The 20,465-nt window shown below is 42.2% G+C and overlaps 1 protein-coding gene across 2 annotated transcripts in view; it reads left to right on the forward strand.

Annotated features, from left to right (window-relative positions):
• The window catches only part of ATP6V1H (ATPase H+ transporting V1 subunit H), a 196,161-nt gene that overhangs the window by 120,546 nt on the left and 55,150 nt on the right, over positions 1 to 20,465 (forward strand). For both annotated transcript variants that reach the window (XM_086943734.1, XM_086943735.1), the window contains 2 exons: positions 3,151 to 3,248; positions 19,074 to 19,266. In XM_086943734.1, the coding sequence (XP_086799860.1) occupies positions 3,151 to 3,248; positions 19,074 to 19,266 (291 nt within the window). The remainder of the gene's footprint in view (positions 1 to 3,150; positions 3,249 to 19,073; positions 19,267 to 20,465) is intronic.

Consider the following 20,465-nt stretch of genomic DNA (forward strand, 5'->3'; position numbering starts at 1 on the left):
CTCATCACCTTATGTGCATGCTGAAAGAGCCCCATTTACAAAATTATTGAAGAAGCTGGTGTTTTGGATACATTTGAAAGGTCTTTATACATGCAGGGGAGGTCGTAACAAGTGACCTGTATGTCTGCTATTTGCATTAGAGGACATTTGTAAGGTTGTATGTGCGTTTATCTGTATAGGAAGATCTTGACTACAAATCAATGGAACACTGTGCATCAAGGACAGTACAATCTAAGGAGACCGTGAAGGTGGAAAGTGCTTTTGAGGATGGCAGGGTAAGGAAGCAGTGGAATCTTGGTATGTGGAAGATGTGATGTATTGAAGGCATGGCGGTGAACAACCATGCAGGGGCAAAGAATGTCTGGTATGAGTCCTGGGGTACAGGTTGGTAGATGGTTGAGTTGGGGGTTAGGCTTCTGTTCAGTCAGTAACCAGCAGTGTATGTGGCTGGCAGATTTAGTTTGATGTTTGGAGTCTTTAGTTCCTGTCTCATTAGGTCGAGGGATTGTGCTTAGCGAATTTCAGGGATTAAATGTGATTTCCTTGGGCCATGGCTGTAGACGGTCTAGTGTCTTATCCTCTGCTTGTATCTCCTGGACTCTCTGCTGGTATACCGGTCATGGATAACCTTCCGAAGTTTTTGTCTTGGATACCAGGTTAGACGGGGGTCTTCTGTTAACTTCCTACTATATTCAACCCAGAAAGTGAAAGTGTTGGACAGTGGGACCCAGTATTATTCTCTGAAGTTTGAAGCTGTGCTGACCCCTTTTTGACTTTCACAGCGTGAAGGGTGTTGGGTGGGTGTCTGAGATGCTGGGCCAAAAGGCTTGAATTCCATGGAAGTGAAGCAGGACTAGCACCTGAATTATTGTTCTGAAGTGGTCTTTAAGGAATGTCATCCATTAGCAGATTATGGACAGTTGCTACCAGGAAGATGCTCTTGTGTGCTTCCTGATGCTAAGATTGGTATCCATTTGGAAGCTCAGTGACTTCTTACAGTAAACAAATTAAAATGTGGAGCAGCCCAGAGTCATCTAAAGACTTACACCTGACCCTGCTGATACTTGTTGGTGTACGGTTCTCAAACTATTCTTTGTGTTCAGCTTGACATAGACCTTGAATCTTCAAGTGTGGATAGTAGCAAGGCAGGTCTTCAACTGAGAGAACTCAGGACTAGACCTTATCCTTCTGTAGAGCTAGGTATCACCCACATACTTTTGGATGCTGGAGTCTGTCTTGAATAGCCAGTGTCCCAGAGGCTCAAGATCAGCCACATTCATAGAGCCTTGAGGACCCCAATATCTTAGTTCATCCTTTTTAAATGGAGAACCTGCATGTAACTGGAATGGACTCAGATCTTTGTTCAAATAAGACTCAAACATAAATAGTATTACACCATCATAGCTCATTTGGAGTGCTAGGGTGGTATGTAGAGTATTGTGGTTGGTCAACAAGGTGAAGTACTGCAGATAAGTATACCTGTGTGAATAGGGTGGTGTTGGGGTTGTTTGTCACTGAGAAGTTCCTTGTCAGCCACGTGCGGATTTCTCTTTAAGTGATGCAGCGAGGACTTATGATGGAGTAGTAATTCTGTAGGAAGGCTCTGCACGATCTTGTTATGTTGCAGGTTTGAAATGCCTTCCCTTATAATATTTCCTAGGAAACATAGATATATGATAGGGTGATTTTTCAGGATTGGAAATGTTCTTCTTGAGGAGTGAAAGATTTTTTTCTGAGCAGAACAGATGCTCTGACAATGTGCTGACATGGTGTAAGTCCCTCTCCGATATTTTCCTCAAGACTGGTGATTTAATGATGTCCTCTTAGTAGAATGTGGTCTTTAAGGACAGGAGTAGGTAGACCAGAGCCTCTGAAAGAGGTGTTGAATGTGAACCATTTGGAAGTATTTTGTAGGGACTCATCGAGGGGATGTTGAATGAAAATTCTGTCAATGTGAAGATGGAATTTTTAATCTTGTCTGGAAAGAATTTTGTGGCTGAGCATTTACCTATAAGATGCGTCAGAGTATGAACTGAACTGGAATTCTCAGTGTTAGACGACATTCAAGAGTTTCCTGTAGGAATGTTTGTGAATAACCTGTTCTTGTTTTGCTTGTGTTTTTTTGGTGCGATAGAGAGGTGCAGGTAAGATTGATGGTGATGGCAAAATCGTTTTTCCAAATGAGAAAACCCTGTAAGTTATAGTGTAAATTACATGTTCCATCAGGCATGGGTGCTTCAAAACTTACCCCAATGTTTATAACCAGTGCTGATGTCCTATTTTCTTGTAAAAAGCGTAAAGCATTACTGGTAAAGTTAGAATTTTAATTGACAAAAATGTCAACTATCATTTTGTATTTTCCGATTACTCTTTAAGTTTGGGGTGTTGATAGATGATGGCGAGGGGAGGGTATCCACTCAAGACAGATACAAGCCTAATAATGCAACTCTTTACTGCCAAGATATTTAGAGCAACCTGCTGGAAATCTTCAAAACCCTTCTATCCTGCTAAAAATATGTGGCTTCCAAAAGCCAGCTAGAGGCTTAAAATGGGAAGCTATCACATTAAAATGGTAAATGTACCGCAGCAAATAAATGTTTACATTATTTAAGAAATCTTGACAGTGAATGTTATGAACTCAAGCAAACTGGTAACAGAATACATTGTGCTGTATTGAATGGTATGCAGCTCTACTTTTGATATCTTGCAGTCAAATATTCACTGAAAATAAAGATTGTTAACTTGATTGTTTAGATTAGTGAATCAAAGTTGTGCCAGGTTTGTGGGAGTAATATAGACCTTGACAAAGTTAATGATTTTAAAAAACGAATTAAGAGAGACAACGTTTTTTGAAAGCTTCATTTTATTATTTCTTTAACACTCTTTCAAAAGTACTTTGATTGGTACATTCTATTGAGTTTTCCATTTATTTTTTTTGCCGAAACATTGTTTATGCCAGACCGTAACAACGTAACCATTGAAAGTAATACTATATTCTCGGAATGTTTTGTGTTTCGTGGCATGGAAGCAGGTGTTTTCCAAGGCAAATATTTAAATATATTTATTGTAAATTACTTATTTTTAGGTTGAGTGTTTTACAAAATTCTTTTTTGTAATTTTAAATTACATATAGTTTTGTATATATTACAGACTTCCCAATATGTGCAGTGCGTGGCCGGATGCCTTCAGTTGATGCTGAGGGTAAATGAATATCGTTTTGCATGGGTAGAAGCTGATGGAGTCAATTGGTGAGCCCCCTTTATTGTTTTATGTTTCCAGGAGTCTGCCTCTTAAACAAATGATCTGCTTCAACTGTTAATTCCGTTTATAGAAAAACAGTCACTTGCGTAAATCATAAACATGTATTTCAATACAAGGGATCCCTGATGAGATATATTTTTTTCTGGCTAGAGATGCCACTAACCGCATTCGCCATAGCTCTCTTGTTGAGGTTAATAGCGGTGCGAAGTTGAAGGTGGATTTAACTGTAGGCCATTACTACATCAGGGAAAGACAAGGTTGTCTAAACACCAAGGGTAATATTATGCTGTTAAGAACTACGGTCCCCAAGCAGAGGTTAGGTAGTTATACAATGAGGTGGGGGTATAGATATAACCCATAGAACGTTCAGTCAACTTTTAAATCGTTAATGGATTAGTACACAAAGTAAGATGTAAGAATAGTACCCCTACAGGTTGCAATTGTATAGTTAAGTAACATACGCAGGCAAACAAAAAAGGAAAAAAAGAGTGAAAAATCATATATAATTACAGTCACAACTCTATAGAGCACAGCACTTCTGCACCCAATTGTCAATTACATATGACGAGACGTATCAGGGTGCTTTAGTCGATGACATTTCGATCCACATAAATGTCGGGATCATCATCAGGACAATACAATGTTTGCCTGGCACTATTAAACTAAACATAGAAGAATTAGCTGTATGAAAAACCTGTACGAGGACACAAGATGAAAGAGAGGAGAGGAAAAAAGTATAATTAAGAATAGTCAAGGAACTTAATGCCTGCATTAAGTTAGGTTCCATGCAACAAGACCACCCTGCTGAGGTTATTGTGATATAAAGTGGCAAACAAACAATCCTGTCTTTCATCTTGTTTCCCCGTCCATATCCCTCAATGTTTTTCCAAAGGAACTAATAGTTGAAATTAAGAAATACTGAAAATGAGTAGGAAAAAACTCGATGGCCGATTTACAAAAGCAATATATCATTACGCCTGCTAGATCCTTCTGGTTTCGAGATATATTGGGTTTTAAGGTTCTCCAAGAACCCAAGGTACACCGAGCCAACAACTGAGCTGCACTGTACAATGGTTTTCATTATGTACCGAGTATAGACACATTCGTATAATGAAATATGTTGAGTGAAAAATGCCTATAAAGGACATCAATGCATTTTAGAAAGGGGCACACGATATGGAGCAGTGGCTATTTGAACCTCTCTGTATTTGGGAGTACCTGTACTGGTATATGATTCAGAGGGTATTTTTCAAACTGTATGCTTGAAGCATATGAGCTGTTGATCATATACTTGTGCATAGATTGCCATCTGGTGTTGGGCACAGATGTTTGCACTTCATTTTTGTCTTCAAAGAAGTCTTTGTAGTCACAAGATAGGTGACTCATCCTTACGGTGATAGTGCGCATGGGCATCGACTCCATCCCTAAATTGTTTTTTTTTTTTTTCGCCATCTGGTTCGGATGTGTTTTGCTGCTCTCCAGATCAGTGTCGTTCTCGAACCCCCTTCAACGCACAATCCTTAACGACTCGACGGTCTTTTCTCGATTGCGTTCCCCTTTCAACATGTATCTTCGAAAAATATAAAATCCCCAACCTCGATCTTCGATGTGGTGCTAAGTTCCCACACATGGACTTACACGAGGTGTGTAATCTCTGCCTCTTCCCGGAGCATGAGGACAAGAAATGCGAGGCCTGCTCTTCTTTCAGGTTCAAGAAAAACATCCGTGACCGTCGGGCTCCACGTCACGAAATGTCCTGCGGAAGCAGCTCGGTTCCGGACGTCTTCAGAGCAGATCCCAACGTCTGTTCAGAACAGGAAGCTGATGAAGGATAGGTCTCCATCTCCGAAGCCGACGACTCCGACATCGAAGACGAGAAAGTCACCCTGGCTAAATGGTCCGTGAGTACCGAGACACCTCTCCCAACCAACCGCAAAGAAATGGCACCGGTAACACCTTCGACCTCGGGCTCCGGTCGACACCGGCAACACATTTCAGACGCCCCGCCCTTGGGCTCGGCTATGAAACCGAAAAAAAAGCCTTTCGGCTCGGGCTCGAGCCAACCCCATGCCAGTGCCGAGAAGTCAACTCCGGCACGAAAGACCAAAAGTAAACGTGTACCACATCCTTCTTCTTTGGCACCGAAGAACAGTCGTCAAAACAAACAAAGCACAAGCCTTCAGAGCCAAATCAAGTTAAATCGAAAATTTCAGGGCCGAAAAAGGTCTCGGAGCTAGAAACTCCTATACCCAAAGCTAGATTCCAAGACCCCACAGAAAGCTTCTGACGCAAAGCCTAAGGAACATTCTGACCCTAAGCCTTCGCTACCGAAAAAGTACATTGTACCCAAACAACAGCCTATGCCAGATTTTTCGGATCCAAAGCAGAAAACTCTACACATTGACCCACAAACCATTTGTTACCACCAAACCTAAAAAGAGGAAACTAGACCATTCAGAAGACTCTGAAATTCCCAGAAGGAAATAGGCACTAATGCTTCTCTACCTTCCTCTCCTCCAACTGATCCAAATGTGTTAATTTCTTCAGCACTCCCCCCTCAACATACATTTTCACCTCAACCACAAGATGATATGGGTGGGGATGAGACCACAGATACAGATAGAGATGATGACGCACATACAATCCCACACGATACAGATCCTTGGGATGATTTTAATACCTATCCAAATCCACACAATGAACTGGACCTCTATCCCTCTAGGCCATCACCGCAAGATGATAACATTGGGTTTGCGATACTAATTAATAGGGCTGCACATTACCAATAGGGTGCAATTACACTCTGATCCCTTAGAAGAAGACTTCTTATTAGAGACATTTGCACCCTCACAAAAGTCTACACACACCCTGCCAATGCTAAAAGGCATTCTGAAACATGCACCAGAAGTGTTTAAAGACCCAGTTAGAGCCAGGATCCGCAACACCAGGGTAAACAAAAAATATAAGGCAGCTCCCAATGACCCAATCTACATCAGAGGTCAGGTCACTTTAGATTCTCTTATGGTGTCAAATGCATGAAAGTGAGTTAATTCACAGAGCACGGGTGGCACCCCACTTCCTGATAAAGGATCGAAACTGATATACGCATCCGGGAAACGTGTCGCGTCACAAGCTGCAAATCATTGGCGGATTGCCAATGTCCAAACTTTGTTGGCCAGATATGACAGAGCTCACTATGATGAGCTTGAAAAGCTAATACAATATCTTCCTGACCAATATAGGAACAAAGCAAACCACCTTATATAGGAGGGTAAGTTAATAACCAACACCTCTTTCAAATGTGCCCTCGATGTGGCTGGTACCCCATCTCGTGCTATTAATACCAGCGTTTTACTACGCAGGCATGTCTGGCTCCGAATCTCCAGATTCAAGCAGGAGGTGCAATCCACAATTATCCTGTATGGTTATTGCCTGGAACTCGCCTCTACTCCTCCAAATAGCCTTTCCAGACAACATCCAATGTCCTTGGAACATCTGACTCTTCTCAAAGAAGAGGTTCTCTCTCTTTTAAAAAAACATGCAATAGAACCAGTCCCCTTGCCTCATCAAGGAACCAATAGAACCAGTCCCCTCTATTTTCTAATTCCAAAAAAGGACAGGTCTCTCAGGCCAATACTTGACCGTACACCGTTAAAACTCTACAATTAGTCAGACCACTTCCACATGGTCACTCTCCAAAAGGTGCTCCCACTGCTTTAACATGGCAACTTTATCTCCACTCTAGATTTAAAGGAGGCCTACTTTCTTATTGCCATTCACCCGGCTGACAGGAAATATCTCAGGTTTGTGGTGGACAGACCAATACTACCAATTCAAAGTCCTCCCGTTTGGGGTGACTACAGCACCCAGAATCTTCACCAAGTGCCTCGAAGTAGTAGCGGCTCACTTACAAAGACAACATATTCATGTATCCCTTATCTGGACAACTGGTTCATAAAAGCCAAGTCACTCAGTAGCTGTGTGCAACACACACACACACACACACACACACAAAACAATCCAGCTGCTTCACAACTTGGGATTCACTGTGAACCTCACCAAATCCCACCTCCAACCGTCCAGCACACAACAATATCTAGGAGCTACAATGAACACTTCAAAAGCTCTAGCACACCCCATCCCATTCAGGATCACCTTTATACAAGCTCTAATATCAAAATTTCAGCCTCAACACTCATTACCAGCTCGAGTTTTCATGCAGCTAATCGGGATGATGGGCTCTTGCATTCTCATCATACCTTATTCAAGACTCCAAATGCGTCCCTTACAGGAGTGTTTGGCATGTCAGTTGAACCAGGCTCAATTTCAGCTAACAGATCTGGTGTTGGTGGACAGTCTCACACATCACTCTCTGCAGTGGTGGAACACAAAACCTTTACAAAGGGTGGCCGTTCCTCGAACCGGTTCCACAGATAGTGCTACCGGGCGCATCGCTCACCGGCTGGGCAGCTCATCTTCAACACCATACCATTCAGGGCATGTGGTCCCCTCAGCAAAAACAATTCCACATAAATTACCTGGAATTGTTGGAAAATTTCCTAGCGTTAAAGTCCTTTCAACTCCATCTGGTAGGCAAACTTGTCCTGGTCCGTACTTACAACATTACAGCAATGTACTACATACAGAAACAGGGGGACACACACTCTGCAGCTTTCACACTTAGGTCAAAGCATATGGAGATGGGCCATTCCGCAAAACATGTATCTCCTTGCGGAACACCTCCCAGGAGTACACAATAAGAATGCAGATCTACTCAGTTGTCAAAGACAGCAGGTCCGGGAATGGGAACTTCATCCTCAAGTATTTTTTCCATTCTTTCACATGTGGGGCCACCCAGAAATAGATCATTTTTCCACTCAAAACTGACACTTTATTTGCCAAGTTGATAGGTGTGGATTTTGAGCCCTTGCTACGTCGGAACCTAGGGAAACCTAGCAAACTTGTACATTTTCGACAACTAGACACCTGGTGAATCCAGGGTGAGGTGACCTGCATGGCTCACTAGGCAATTTTACCCAGAAGCCCTTACAAACATCAAACTTTGGTTAAAAAAAAAATACACATTTTCCTTACATTTCTGTGACTGAAGGTTCTGGAATCTGCGGGGAGCCACATATTTCCTACCACTCTGAGTTCCCACTTGTCCCCTGATAAAAACGGTACCCAACTTTTATGAGTAGGCCACTGGACCACGACCAAAAAAGACCCTCTCTGCAGCATCACGTGCTCCTCTGTGCACTTGGCACCCAGCACTGTGTCCCGCCCCTGCTCTCTCCGGCCTCCTCCTTGGGCTCGGGACTCAAAGCTCGGGGCCAGGAGCAGTAGCAATGTGTGGTATCCTTCACTGTAATCTGTCTCTCTCATATGCTCTGGCCTATGTTATTTGCTTGACTGTTATGTTCTAATGTGGAATGTGCTTATCTTAGAATGTTAGACCTCAGTGATATGTCGGTTTGCTGGACTTTGGAGGATGAGGTCTCTAGCTTAGAGTTTACAATAAAACTCTTATTTACTTCACCTCTGCCTACCTACTCATTATTTCATCAGCAACACTACATTTTGACGACGATTGGACTTATCTCACGCCTAGAGACCTCAACTTAACACATCTATTTTATTCTCTTTTACTATTCTTTGGAGTTTAGAGTCAACCTGGATCAAGTCACAGCTCCCACCTCCTGCTGAAGGTAGAGACACCCTCTTTATCCATACCTGGAAAATTTGGAACTTTCTCATGTCTTCCTTCCTATTTTTAAAAATGTTCTCACTGTCCAGCTGTACTCTAAAGTCGGATGCTTTGTGTCTTATTTGAACGAGGGATCGGAGGTTGTGTGTACGTCATTCCGACCTACTTTTATTTTAATTTAAAGACCTTCAACCAAGTTCTACTTCAATTTAAAGATCTTCAATTCCATCGTTACATGATGACTGTTGGTGCCCACAGTGTTGTCCTTTGAATCTCTGCCTAGCAACGCACAAACCCAACCTTCGCGTCTTTGCCGTCATCTGCTTACTTCCAGCATCTCTCGGTCACCTGGCAACTGCCTCTGAAGGCCTGTCTTCGCTGGAACCACTTTGATGCCGTGACGTGTCATTGACGCGACGTGTGTGTACGTCGTTACGTTACGCTGTGACGTCATCACGTCATCCACCATTTTGTTCATTATTTCCCTCATCAAAGACAAGATCCAGAGCCTGTTCCACAGCTCCAACGTTGCGCTGCTGCAAAGCCGGTCTTGTCTTCGCTGATCGGCACAGCATCTCCACTTCATCGTAACTATTGTTTATGCGGTAAGCGACAAGAGTACTTTGAAGCCGGTCTTGCCTTCGATGATCGGCACAGCGTTTTCACGTCGTCGTGACAAAAGTTTGTTGTAAGCTGCAAAAGGGTGTCCTATTTCATGCATCTCGCTGATCGGCACAGCCTATGCCGGTCATCTGTTTTGACGTTCTGTAACAAGTACTATTCACGCTTAGTGCCACCTCACAGCGATAAGTAATTTTCACGCTGATTGGCACAGCTCATGCTGATCTCCTAATCATTTACTTATTTAAGAAAAAGGGGGCAAATTTTGCGGTTTTAAGATTTATTTTAAGTCAATCTTTGTACTTTTAAAGTTTATCTTATATATCACCAGAGTATCCCTACAATTCATGTGGTTGAGAATTTAAAGTGTTTATTACTGTAAGAGGGAGTTAGGTTTGTAACTGTTGTCACCATGCAGAATGTCACGGCTCCGCCCTTCTTCCTCTCTGAGCCCGGTGATCCTCCCATCCCTTGGCTTAAATGGAAAAAAGTTTTTGCTCACTACGCCAGAGTTTGCGGCACTTAACTCAGTGCAGAGAGAAAGTCCTCTCTGTTCATGCACTGTCTTGGCTCAGAGGGGCAAGATGTTTTTGAAAATCTTCCTGAATTACCAGATGCTGTTTCGCTTAACGAATATGAGATATGCATACAAAAATGGATCTGCATTATCTTCCCAAGCTGAGTATGGTATTAGAACGTTTTCACTTCGGGAAGAGGATGCAGATGCAGGATGAAACTGTTGAGCAATATTCTTACAGCTCTTCGTAAACTTGCTTCCACTTGCTCTTTTGCTGGCGCCTTAGATGAGCGGCTCAGAGACCAACTTATGCTTGGTTCTTCTTTTGAAAAAGTGAAGGACAATCTGTGGCAAAAAGACAACCCCACTCTTCAAGAAGTGATAACTGCACTTAAGCTACATGAACATTCCAACACATGCTCTGAAGTGATTCGTAAGAATAGTTCTGAAGAAAAAAAAGGGGCTACTGAGGTCAAGGAGATAAAAACATCCTCAGTTGCTAGGTCTCAAAAATCAGCTTCTCGTGAGACGGGGAATTCTACTGATAACAAAAGCACAGGTTCAAGTCCCAGATTAGCTAATGTCAAGTGTTTTCTTTGTGGCAATTTGGGCCATTTGGCCAACGCCAAAGATTGTCCGGGGTGGAAAATGACATGTAAAGTATGTAAAAGAAAAGGTCATTTTTTCATAATGTTATAGGTCAAACAAGGGTCAAAAGAAAGTGAGAGAGGTAGACATTCATGATCAAACTCAAGCAGAATCTGTGGTGTGTAAAATTAATACTGTTGGGGTGGATGGTCCTATGGAAAAGGTATTGATTGACGAATGTCCTGTAGACATGTTATTTGATTCTGGGGCAAACATCACCTTGATACCCAAGCTCTTCTTTGAGAAGTATCTTCTAGGTAAAGTTAAACTGATCAAACCAGACATAATTACTAGAGGGTATGGTCGTCAAGTCATAAATTTGTTGGGATATTTTATGGGCACCATTGATTTCAAAGGAAGAGTTACTGCTGGAAAAATGTATGTTTCTATGAAAGGTGATGCTCTCATTAGTTGAGCTCATCAAAGGGACCTTGGTGTTTACCTTGACCCCAACAACGTTCCATCTGTGTGCTTGAGGGATCTGTCCCCTGGTGTGGCAGAGGTCTTCGATAACTCACTGGGCCATGAAATTTCCAAGCGTCTTCACTAAACATCTAGGGTGCCTCAAGAAGTATCTACATCTTATAAAATTAAGAAAGTAGCCAAAGTTAGAAATGTCCCTCTTTTGGTTTGTGATCAAATGAAGGCTGAGTTGGACAAGTTGATAAGCAATGGAGTGATAGGAGAGGTGGACGGCACGGAGTGGGTTTCTCCGGTCGTGATGGCCCGGAAGGCCTATGGCGAGGCAAGATTGTGTATTGATATGAGAGAGCTGAATAAAGCCGTGATAGTTGACCATTATCCATTACCCAACATAACAGAAATTATGTTTTCTTTGGGTGGTGCCACACATTTCTCCACACTATATCTCTCATCTGCTTATCACCAGGTCAGATTACACCCATCATGTCAAGACTTCACAACCTTTATCACTCCTTTCAGCATCTATAGGTTTCTTAGAATGCCTTTCGGTTTGATATCAGCTGCCTCGGTATTCCGAAGGGTGATGGAAGGCGTTTTAGTTGGCATACAATGGGTTAAAGTTTATCAAGACGACATTTTAGTGCACGGGGTGACCCATGAAGAACATGATGGAAGGGTGTCTGAAGTCTTGGAAAGATTACAGGACGCAGGACTCACTCTTAGACTTGACAAGTGTAAACTTTGTGTTGAAACTATTGAGTATCTTGGGCATCTGGTTTCAGGGTCTGCTATTAGACCTAAAGCGTCATTGGTAGAAGCAATTTCCAATCTTAAGTATCCAAGCTTTAAAGATGAATTAGTCAAGTTTCTGGGAATGTCAGAATTCTACAATAAATTTGTTCCAGGGTTTGCCCAGAAGACTGAGAGGATGAGAAGTTTGTTGAAGAAGGGTCAAGAATTTTTCTGGGACAAAGGCTGTTCTGATGAGTACGATCACATCAAGAGTTGTCTTAGTCATGCTCAAGATCTAGCTAGTTTTGATCCCAGATGCCAGCTGCAAAGGGATTGGAGCTGTTCTTCTACAGAAAGGTGAGAAAGTAGACAACACCATCCTTTTTATTTCAAGACCATTAAGAGGTGCGGAGTGCAATTACTCGGTTGCGGAAAAGGAAGCCTTAGCTGTGTACTGGGCTGTTCACAAGCTTAAAAAATGTGTGTGAGGTAAAAGCTTTTCGGTCGTTTCGGACCATAAACCTCTTAAATACGTTTTTGAAAAGAAGGGTATAGATTGTATTTCACACAGGATAAGGAAATGGGTTGTTGCCTTACAAGACTTTGAATTTAGGGTTTCATATTTACCTGGCTCCAACAATATTCTAGCTGACTGTTTGTCCAGACTTACGGATGATTGTGTTCCTGATGAACTGGATGATTCTTCTTCTTGCAATGAAGACTCTTCTGAGAATTTTAAAGTGTGTATTGTTACGGAGGGTGTAATCACGTGGAGTGAATGGACTACTGAATTAAATTCTGACGTCTATCTCCAGCTAGTCATTGAATTTGAACGTGATGGTTGGTGCCAAAAGAAGGACTGTAGAGAAGAAATTAAGGGGTTTTGGTGTGTGAAGGATCAATTGTCTATGCTCAATGGTTTGTTGGTTAGGGGCAGTAGACTTATTCCTCCTGTGAAACTGAGATCTAAAATTATTGATTTTGCTCACTCCAGTCACATGGGCATTGCCAAGACTAAAGCGAGAGTTAGGGAAGTCTATTGGTGGCCTGCCATGGACTCAGAAATTGAAAGATCAGTACGAGATTGTGCGCAGTGCTCTGCAAGTGATAACCTTTTGAAATGTAGGACACAGCCCATGGTGATCAGAGAACAGTCTACGGGTCCATGGGTGGATATTTCTTTAGATATTTTGGGTCCTGTCAAAGTGAATAGTCAAGACAAATATGTCCTTGTGTGTGTGGACATATTTTCCAGGTGGCCCTTCATCAAGATAGTGAGTCGAGTGGATTCTGGTTCTGTAATCTCGTTCCTAGATGAATTGTTTGCATATTACGGTTTGCCAAGTTCAGTTCTTACTGACAATGGGGTGCAGTTCACTTCTGCTCTTTTGCAGGGTTTTTTAAGTGAAAGAAGTATTGTTCACAAGCATGCTGCTGTATACCATCCAGAAAGCAACGGTGTTGTCAAGAGATTTATCAAGGTTCTTAAGGAATCTATGCAGTTAGCTCTTGTTTCTAGATGTGATTGGGAGGAGGCTGTGAAAAAGAAGGTTTGTGAATATAGGTTCACCGTGCATTCTTCTACTGGTGTCACACCCTTTGTATTGTTTAAAGGTAGATCTGCCTGCACTCCACTCAAACCCTCTTGGGTTTCAACAAAACTTGGTCAGATTGCAGGTTCTAGCGACAACACTCGCAATACCACCTTCTGGAAAGAGAAAGAATTAGAAATAATGGACAGAAGAAAATGTGAGTATGATGTGAGGAAGGCTGAAAAAAAAAAACGGTTGTGTGTGTGGGAGATTTGGTGAGGATCAAATTGCCTGAAAGGAAGTTTGGGGTTTCTAAGTTTAGCAAACATATAAGAGTTATCAAACTTTTGGGTAATGCAATTAGGACACAAGATCATTAGGTTTGGAACCTCAACAGAGTTGTTGTTTGTCGTTCTAATAATGTCATAGAAGATTCTTCTTCTTTTTCCATTCCGTCACCAGCTGGTCAAGTAAAAAAATCTACAAGGGAGAGGTCTGTTCCTTCCCGACTAAGTGATTTTATCACATCTTGAAATTTGTTTTCAGCAAGTTTGGCCTTTGTTTTACATTGTTTTTATTTTGTGGTTGATGGGAGGGAGGTGCTGTGGTATCCTTCACTGTAATCTGTCTCTCTCATATGCTCTGGCCTATGTTATTTGCTTGAGTGTTATGTTCTAATGTGGAATGTGCTTAGCTTAGAATGTTAGACCTCAGTGACAAGTCAGTTGTTTGCTGGACTTTGGAGGATGAGGTCTCTAGCTTAGAGTTTACAATAAAACTCTTATTTACTTCACCTCTGCCTACCTACTCATCATTTAATCGGCAACACTACACAATGGCAGTAGCTTGGGCCCCCTGCTTTTCTCCTTGATGCTGGAGCCACTGGCGTCATGGGTGAGAGAGGACGCAGTATTCAGAGGGCTTAAATGGGCGGCAGGTATACGCTATACGTGGATGACATTCTTATAGATCTAGCATCCCCCTGTGCTTCAATACACAGACTTTTAAATATTTTTACAAATTTTGGCAAGTATGCCACCTAGCCATCAACTGGACTAAGTCAGTGCTGTTTGCTCTTCGGGGTCCAATTCCGAGGCTTCCCTTTGGATGCGAGATTGAGATGGCCAGTGACGGATTTTGCTACCTCGGAGTGTTTTACTCCTGACTCCCAGCTTTTCTATGAAAAAACCGAGCTGTCCCTTTAGATCGACTCTGCAATCATGTTAAACATTGGAGAGCGTTGCCACTTTCGCTACTAGGCCGAGCTGCCCTGTTTAAGATGCTTGCTATTCTGAGATTTTTATATATCCTTCAAAACTGCCCTTACAGAATTCCAGACTCTTATTTTCACAGTTTTGAAAGCGAGGTTCGCTCACTGCTGTGGGATGGAGGTGTGCCTAACCTAGCATTGCACAAATTGACTAAAGGGGGTGTGACGGGGGGGTTGCACTTCCGGATATTCAGCTCTGTTACTGGGCCTCTCAATTAGTGACAATAAATCATTGGTTATACTGTTCTCCAACTGATCTTGCGTACATGTTGGACCAATATCAGATGGGACGTGAGAGCTGTCTGGAGCCCTGTATACAAAACCCCGGAAAGGAAGGTATCTGGGCCCTATGGCGCTGACAGTGGAGATTTGGCATCAGGCTACTAAATGTCTGGGTCGGACCGGAGTGCTGACTCATGCCACACCCTTGTGGTCCTCTCAAACATTGGGGCTCCTATGCCATCATGCAGGCTTTGATAAGTGGGATTGAATCCGACTCTCCACTATAGGCCACCTAATAAAATGGGGCAAACTTCTCACATTCAGTGAACTACAGGAAAAAAAACGACCTAGCTCATGGGGAGATTTTTCCTTATTTACAGATCCGCCATGCTCTCACACTAGCGCTTCCAGACATGGGCAGCATGCCAGAATCATCCCCCTTGGAAGACAGTCTGCTTTCTGAACCTATCCCAGATAAAGCTATTTCCCTAACATATCGCAAATTATGTAACAACCTGCCAGATCCCTTTCGAGCTCTCGGAGAGCGGTGGCAAGCCTATATTGGAGACCTCGATGACGAAGACTGGCAAACTGCGCTGATGTCCCCGAGAGAAGTAGCTATTACTCTTCGTTTCCGCCTGATCTAATTAAAAATCTTAAATAGAACGTACCTAACAGGGGTGACTTTGGCAAAAAGGGGTGCTCGACAAGACACGCTATGTCTGCGTGGATGTCACAGAGAAGCAACCTTCTGTCACACTATATGGGACTGTCTGCAAATACGACCTATATGGGAAAGGGCCACAACACACATGCAAGAGGCAATAGGGAAACCAATATCCCTAACACCACAAGGGATGCTCTTTAACATTTGGAAGGCAACTGATCTCATATAAGTGGGACAGCAACTAGCCACTCTTGGATACACCTTAGTTAAAAGAACAATCGCAATGAAATGGGGGGGCAGCGGAAATACCTTCGATTACGGTTTGGGAAGCTGAACTCGACAAATGTAGGATTGCAGAAAAAGAAGTGTATAATTCTAGAGGTTGTCCCAAGAAATGGGATAAAAAATGGAGCGGGTGGAATGCACATAGAGGAGGCCTATGTATATCCCCAACCGTAGAGATGGGATTGTCAAGACATAATGGACATTCAACTGAATTGATTGATTGATTCACTAGGTACTGTAGTAATATTGAGACCCAATGTAACCTTACTGAAATGTATGCATACCAATGTTGTGATTGTCTACAGTTTGAAAAGCAATAAAGAAATCTTTAAAATGGCAGCCGAGCATGCCCCCAAATCCCGCACCTACACCTGTGGCTGATCTCTCCACGTAGCGCTTTAGGGCCTTTTGAGTCCAGTTGTCTTGGCCCACCCACACAAGCTAGGTACAATTGTTATTGGAAGGCTTGGGGGAATGCTGAGTGGTAGGAAATGTGTGACTTTCCACAGATTCCAGAATTTTTCTTCTCAGGTATGTGAGGAAAGTGTGTTTTCACTCAAAGTTGTGGGTTGCAGGGCATTGTGGGTAAGAACAAGCTGTGGGATCCATGCGAAGTACACCACCCTGGACTACTCCGGGTGTCTAGTTTACAGAACTGTCTGGGTTTGGAAGGTTTTGCCAGGTGGCAGCCTACCCAAGCCCAACAAGTGCAGCAATTCACCATTGCAAGTGGAACGATAATAGTTGTTAGCCACACTCTCCAGGCCCATATGTAATACCCGAAGGAATCAAAAGTCCTTTAGTTCGCTATTGGGATGGAATTTCTTAGTCTTCAGGCGTAGGACTATTGAGGCTTTAGCGGTTTATGGTGATGCAGATGTTAGGATGGGCCACCCCCCCCCCCCTCCCCAGAACGCAGGTAAATACTCCCCTTCTGACCCTTGGGGAGTGGGGGGGGGCACAGACCAACGGGCCGCTTCCCCAAAATCCCTGGTGTCTAGTGGGTGGATCCTTGTCAAGGGGATCTCTCTACTATGACGATATTGCCTCCAGCAGGGATCCACTGGAGGGAGAGAAAATTGGAAAGGAGAGATTCTTCCCTGTCCAATGAGACGATATTGCCTCCAGCAGGGATCCACTGGAGGGAGAGAAAATTGGAAAGGAGAGATTCTTCCCTGTCCAATGATAACTCTTCCACCCAATCAGCCCTCCGGGTGAGTGAGATGTGCCCGTGAGTACTGATGTAGTGAAAGTAAAGTTGGCTCGTTTTACTTTCACTTTAGTGTAATGACATCAATACGCCCTGGCTGCTCGGAAAGCTCTATCCATGCAGCCAGAGTTTAAACAATAATAAATAAATCCCTCTGGTCCTCTCCAGAGGGGCCTTTATGTACCTTTCCAATGTCAGCCTGTGGCCGGCACCCACACTGGGGAGGTAGTGCGGCCGATGGCCATATTTAAAAGGTTAAAGTGCATTAAATCACAGTGATGCTGTAGTACAGGGAGTATGAAAGAAAAGGCTGTAGGATGTTTTGTTTCCAACACAGAACACATTGTAAATATCTGTAAATTAATTATTTGCATTCAGAAGTTGGGAAAGTAAAAATGAAGCACCTGTTTTTTGTAATTTCCAAATGTACTGGAAAAATATTTTTAATAGGATAAACATAAATCAAATGATTTTCATGGTGATGCACATATGATAAATATTCACAGAAACCTGATTACTACACATAGTTTTCTGCTTTATAGTTTTATCAGTAAAACTGTATGTCTGTGCATATTTAGTCGCCATGTTAACGGAAATGGACTGTCTGTAAATGACAATGCGTAGCACAGAAAGCTTTAGTTACATAAAAAAAAACCTCTCTGCCTCGTGTCCACTAAAATTGGGTGGGTCGCAAAAGTTTGTCTTTCTATAAATTGGGTTGTGGTTCTAAAAAGTTTAGTAAAGTACTGCGCTTAAGTAGTGATCCCATGAGCTAATGTACACAAAAACGCTTCTGCCAACTTAACTGAAAGGATTGAATCAAACAGAAGTCAGCATTTGTATAGGAGCATCATTATCATTTACATATCACTATATACCCTTGAGTTTTAAGCACTAACAAAATTCAGCAATTAAAAACTGGTCTAAAGTGAGGTCTTCAAGGCCTTCCTATGCGTTTGCTGCTACTTCTTAGATGGCTATTCAGTGCGTTCCAAAGAGTTTTAGCTTTAGATAAGAGGATACAGCCAACATTCTACTCAGTTCTAAGTTTCAGGTTCAGTCGGTCTGCAATGCATTTCTTGACCCAAAAGGTCATTCCTAGTTGTAGGTGGTGCGTAACATATATATATTTGAGCTATATTGAGTGGAAATAAACTGAGATTTGTGAGACGGTATTAAGGTCTTGAAATTGAACATTTTTTTTATCTGCAGCTAGCCAGCGCGTTGATCTTAAAGTTTGTATAATGTGACTATACTTCAATGTATTAACCACCACTCCTGCTGTCTAGGTTTGCAGGACCTGGATCTTTTTCACTTTTTTCTGGAAGTATCCCACCAGCAATGAATTGCAATAGTCTATTTTAACAGCTGTCATAGTTTTTGAAGTTACTATTGATCGACGGTGAAATATATTCAAATGCTCTTAACGTTTTGCTTATCAAAAAGAAAAGTAGTTTTTTTTTTCTTCTCTATTTTTCCTTTCTGCTTTTAGTAAAGAAAGTTGCTTAATCACAATATAAAGCTTTCACTATTGCCATAATACTGAGACGTGACGCCTGCCAAAATATGTTGACCCTCTATTGTTTAATTACTAACCAACAGTATTATCATATTCAACATCTGCTTTTGATAAGCAAAACGTTAAGAGCATTTGTATATATTCCACCGTCGATCAATAGTAACTTCAAAAACTATGACAGCTGTTAAAATAGACTATTGCAATTCATTGCTGGTGGGATACTTCAAGAAAAACGTGAAATCTCTCTGCTGCATGAAACGTACCAAAGATGTAAACATTGTTAGTGGAGTCTTGACCTTGCCTGTACGCAACGACTCGCCTCTACCTCACGCTCTTACAGTTTATCTGAACAGTTTTCGATAAAGAATTGTCCTCAATACATTTTAATTTATTTGTGATTGCACAATCTCTTTTAAATAGTACGATTTGATCAGCCTGTACTGTTGTTGTCTTTTTCAGCATAATGGGAGTTTTGAGCAACAAATGTGGATTCCAGCTTCAATACCAAATGATATTCTCAGTATGGTTGTTGGCGTTTAGCCCACAGATGTGTGAATATCTTCGGAGATACAATATCATTCCTGTCTTATCCGACATCCTGCAAGAATCTGTTAAAGAAAAAGTAACTAGAATCATTCTAGCTGCATTTAAAGTAAGTCTTTGGACTCTACCTAGTAGTGTAGTAAATATACTGAAGAAAAATGTTGTATAGATTCAGTTATCCTGAATGTATTCACATTTCAGGTATATTCACCATGCTGTCTACTGTGTGATATATATGTCCTTTAGAATTCCCTGCTTCTTAAAACATGTTTTGTGCTTTTGAATGTCCATTCTCTAGTAAGGAGGAAAACTGTACCTAACACCTTAACTTTTTGAACTCTGAATATGCCTATACCATTAGAAACTATCTTAGTTTTCAGTGATTGCATACCAATCTGATATGTGCACACGTTTCAGTGGCACCATAACAATACCCTTAAACTTATCATTGTCTATCATTTAATTCCCAAAGCTGTTGTTTGAGTTTCACCACCCCCTTGACTCCAAGCTATTTTCTTCCCTGACCTAGGAATAGCCAAATTGGTCTTTCATGAAATGATCTCATGCTAGTAGGCGTCTCAGATGTTTTTCTGTCTCCAATATGTGGATAGCTAGATCTGTGAGACCGATGAATAAAGCCTGTGCTCGCCCTTGAGCAGAACATATGGGATGATGCTTTTGTGGGCAGCCCAACATTGCTAGGCCAGTTAACACGTGCCAAGGTTGATAGAATACCCCTCTCCTGTCCTTCCTCGTCTCAAAGCATTCCCCCTTTCCCACTATACAAACATATTCATAGCTTTCTCGGTCATATCTATATCCAGTTTCTACCACAGTCCCTGTAACAACTTGAACTGTAAAATTGCATTCAAGATCCTATCGACCAAAGCAAGCGGCCTGTCTTGGGAACAGTCTTCCACCTCACCAACACCTCCAACCTAAATCCCACATAGTCCCAATGTCATCCCGATTCACACATCGTAAAACAGATTTCATTATACTTTCCTGTGCTCTGACACTACTGTCCTTTTGCCCCACTGTCAACAGTCTTTTACTTCAGGGATACACCAATGCCTTCATTTTTCAACCATTCGCTTGCTTTTTCTGTGAGTGACCACTCTAGTATTGCAGTGGAGTCCTATCTTGGTTCTTTGTCTCCTGTCATTCACCTTCTCTACCCTCTACCTGAGAACCACAATTTGCTTTGAAAATACTTCTCTCTTCCCTTTACCCCCACATTTATTATACTGTTGTTAACCCTTCCATCTCTGTGCTAGCCACCCTGCATAGGGCCAGATTACAGCTGTC

Source organism: Lissotriton vulgaris, chromosome 11, assembly GCF_964263255.1.
Source record: "Lissotriton vulgaris chromosome 11, aLisVul1.2, whole genome shotgun sequence".
NCBI classification, from domain to species: domain Eukaryota; kingdom Metazoa; phylum Chordata; class Amphibia; order Caudata; family Salamandridae; genus Lissotriton; species Lissotriton vulgaris.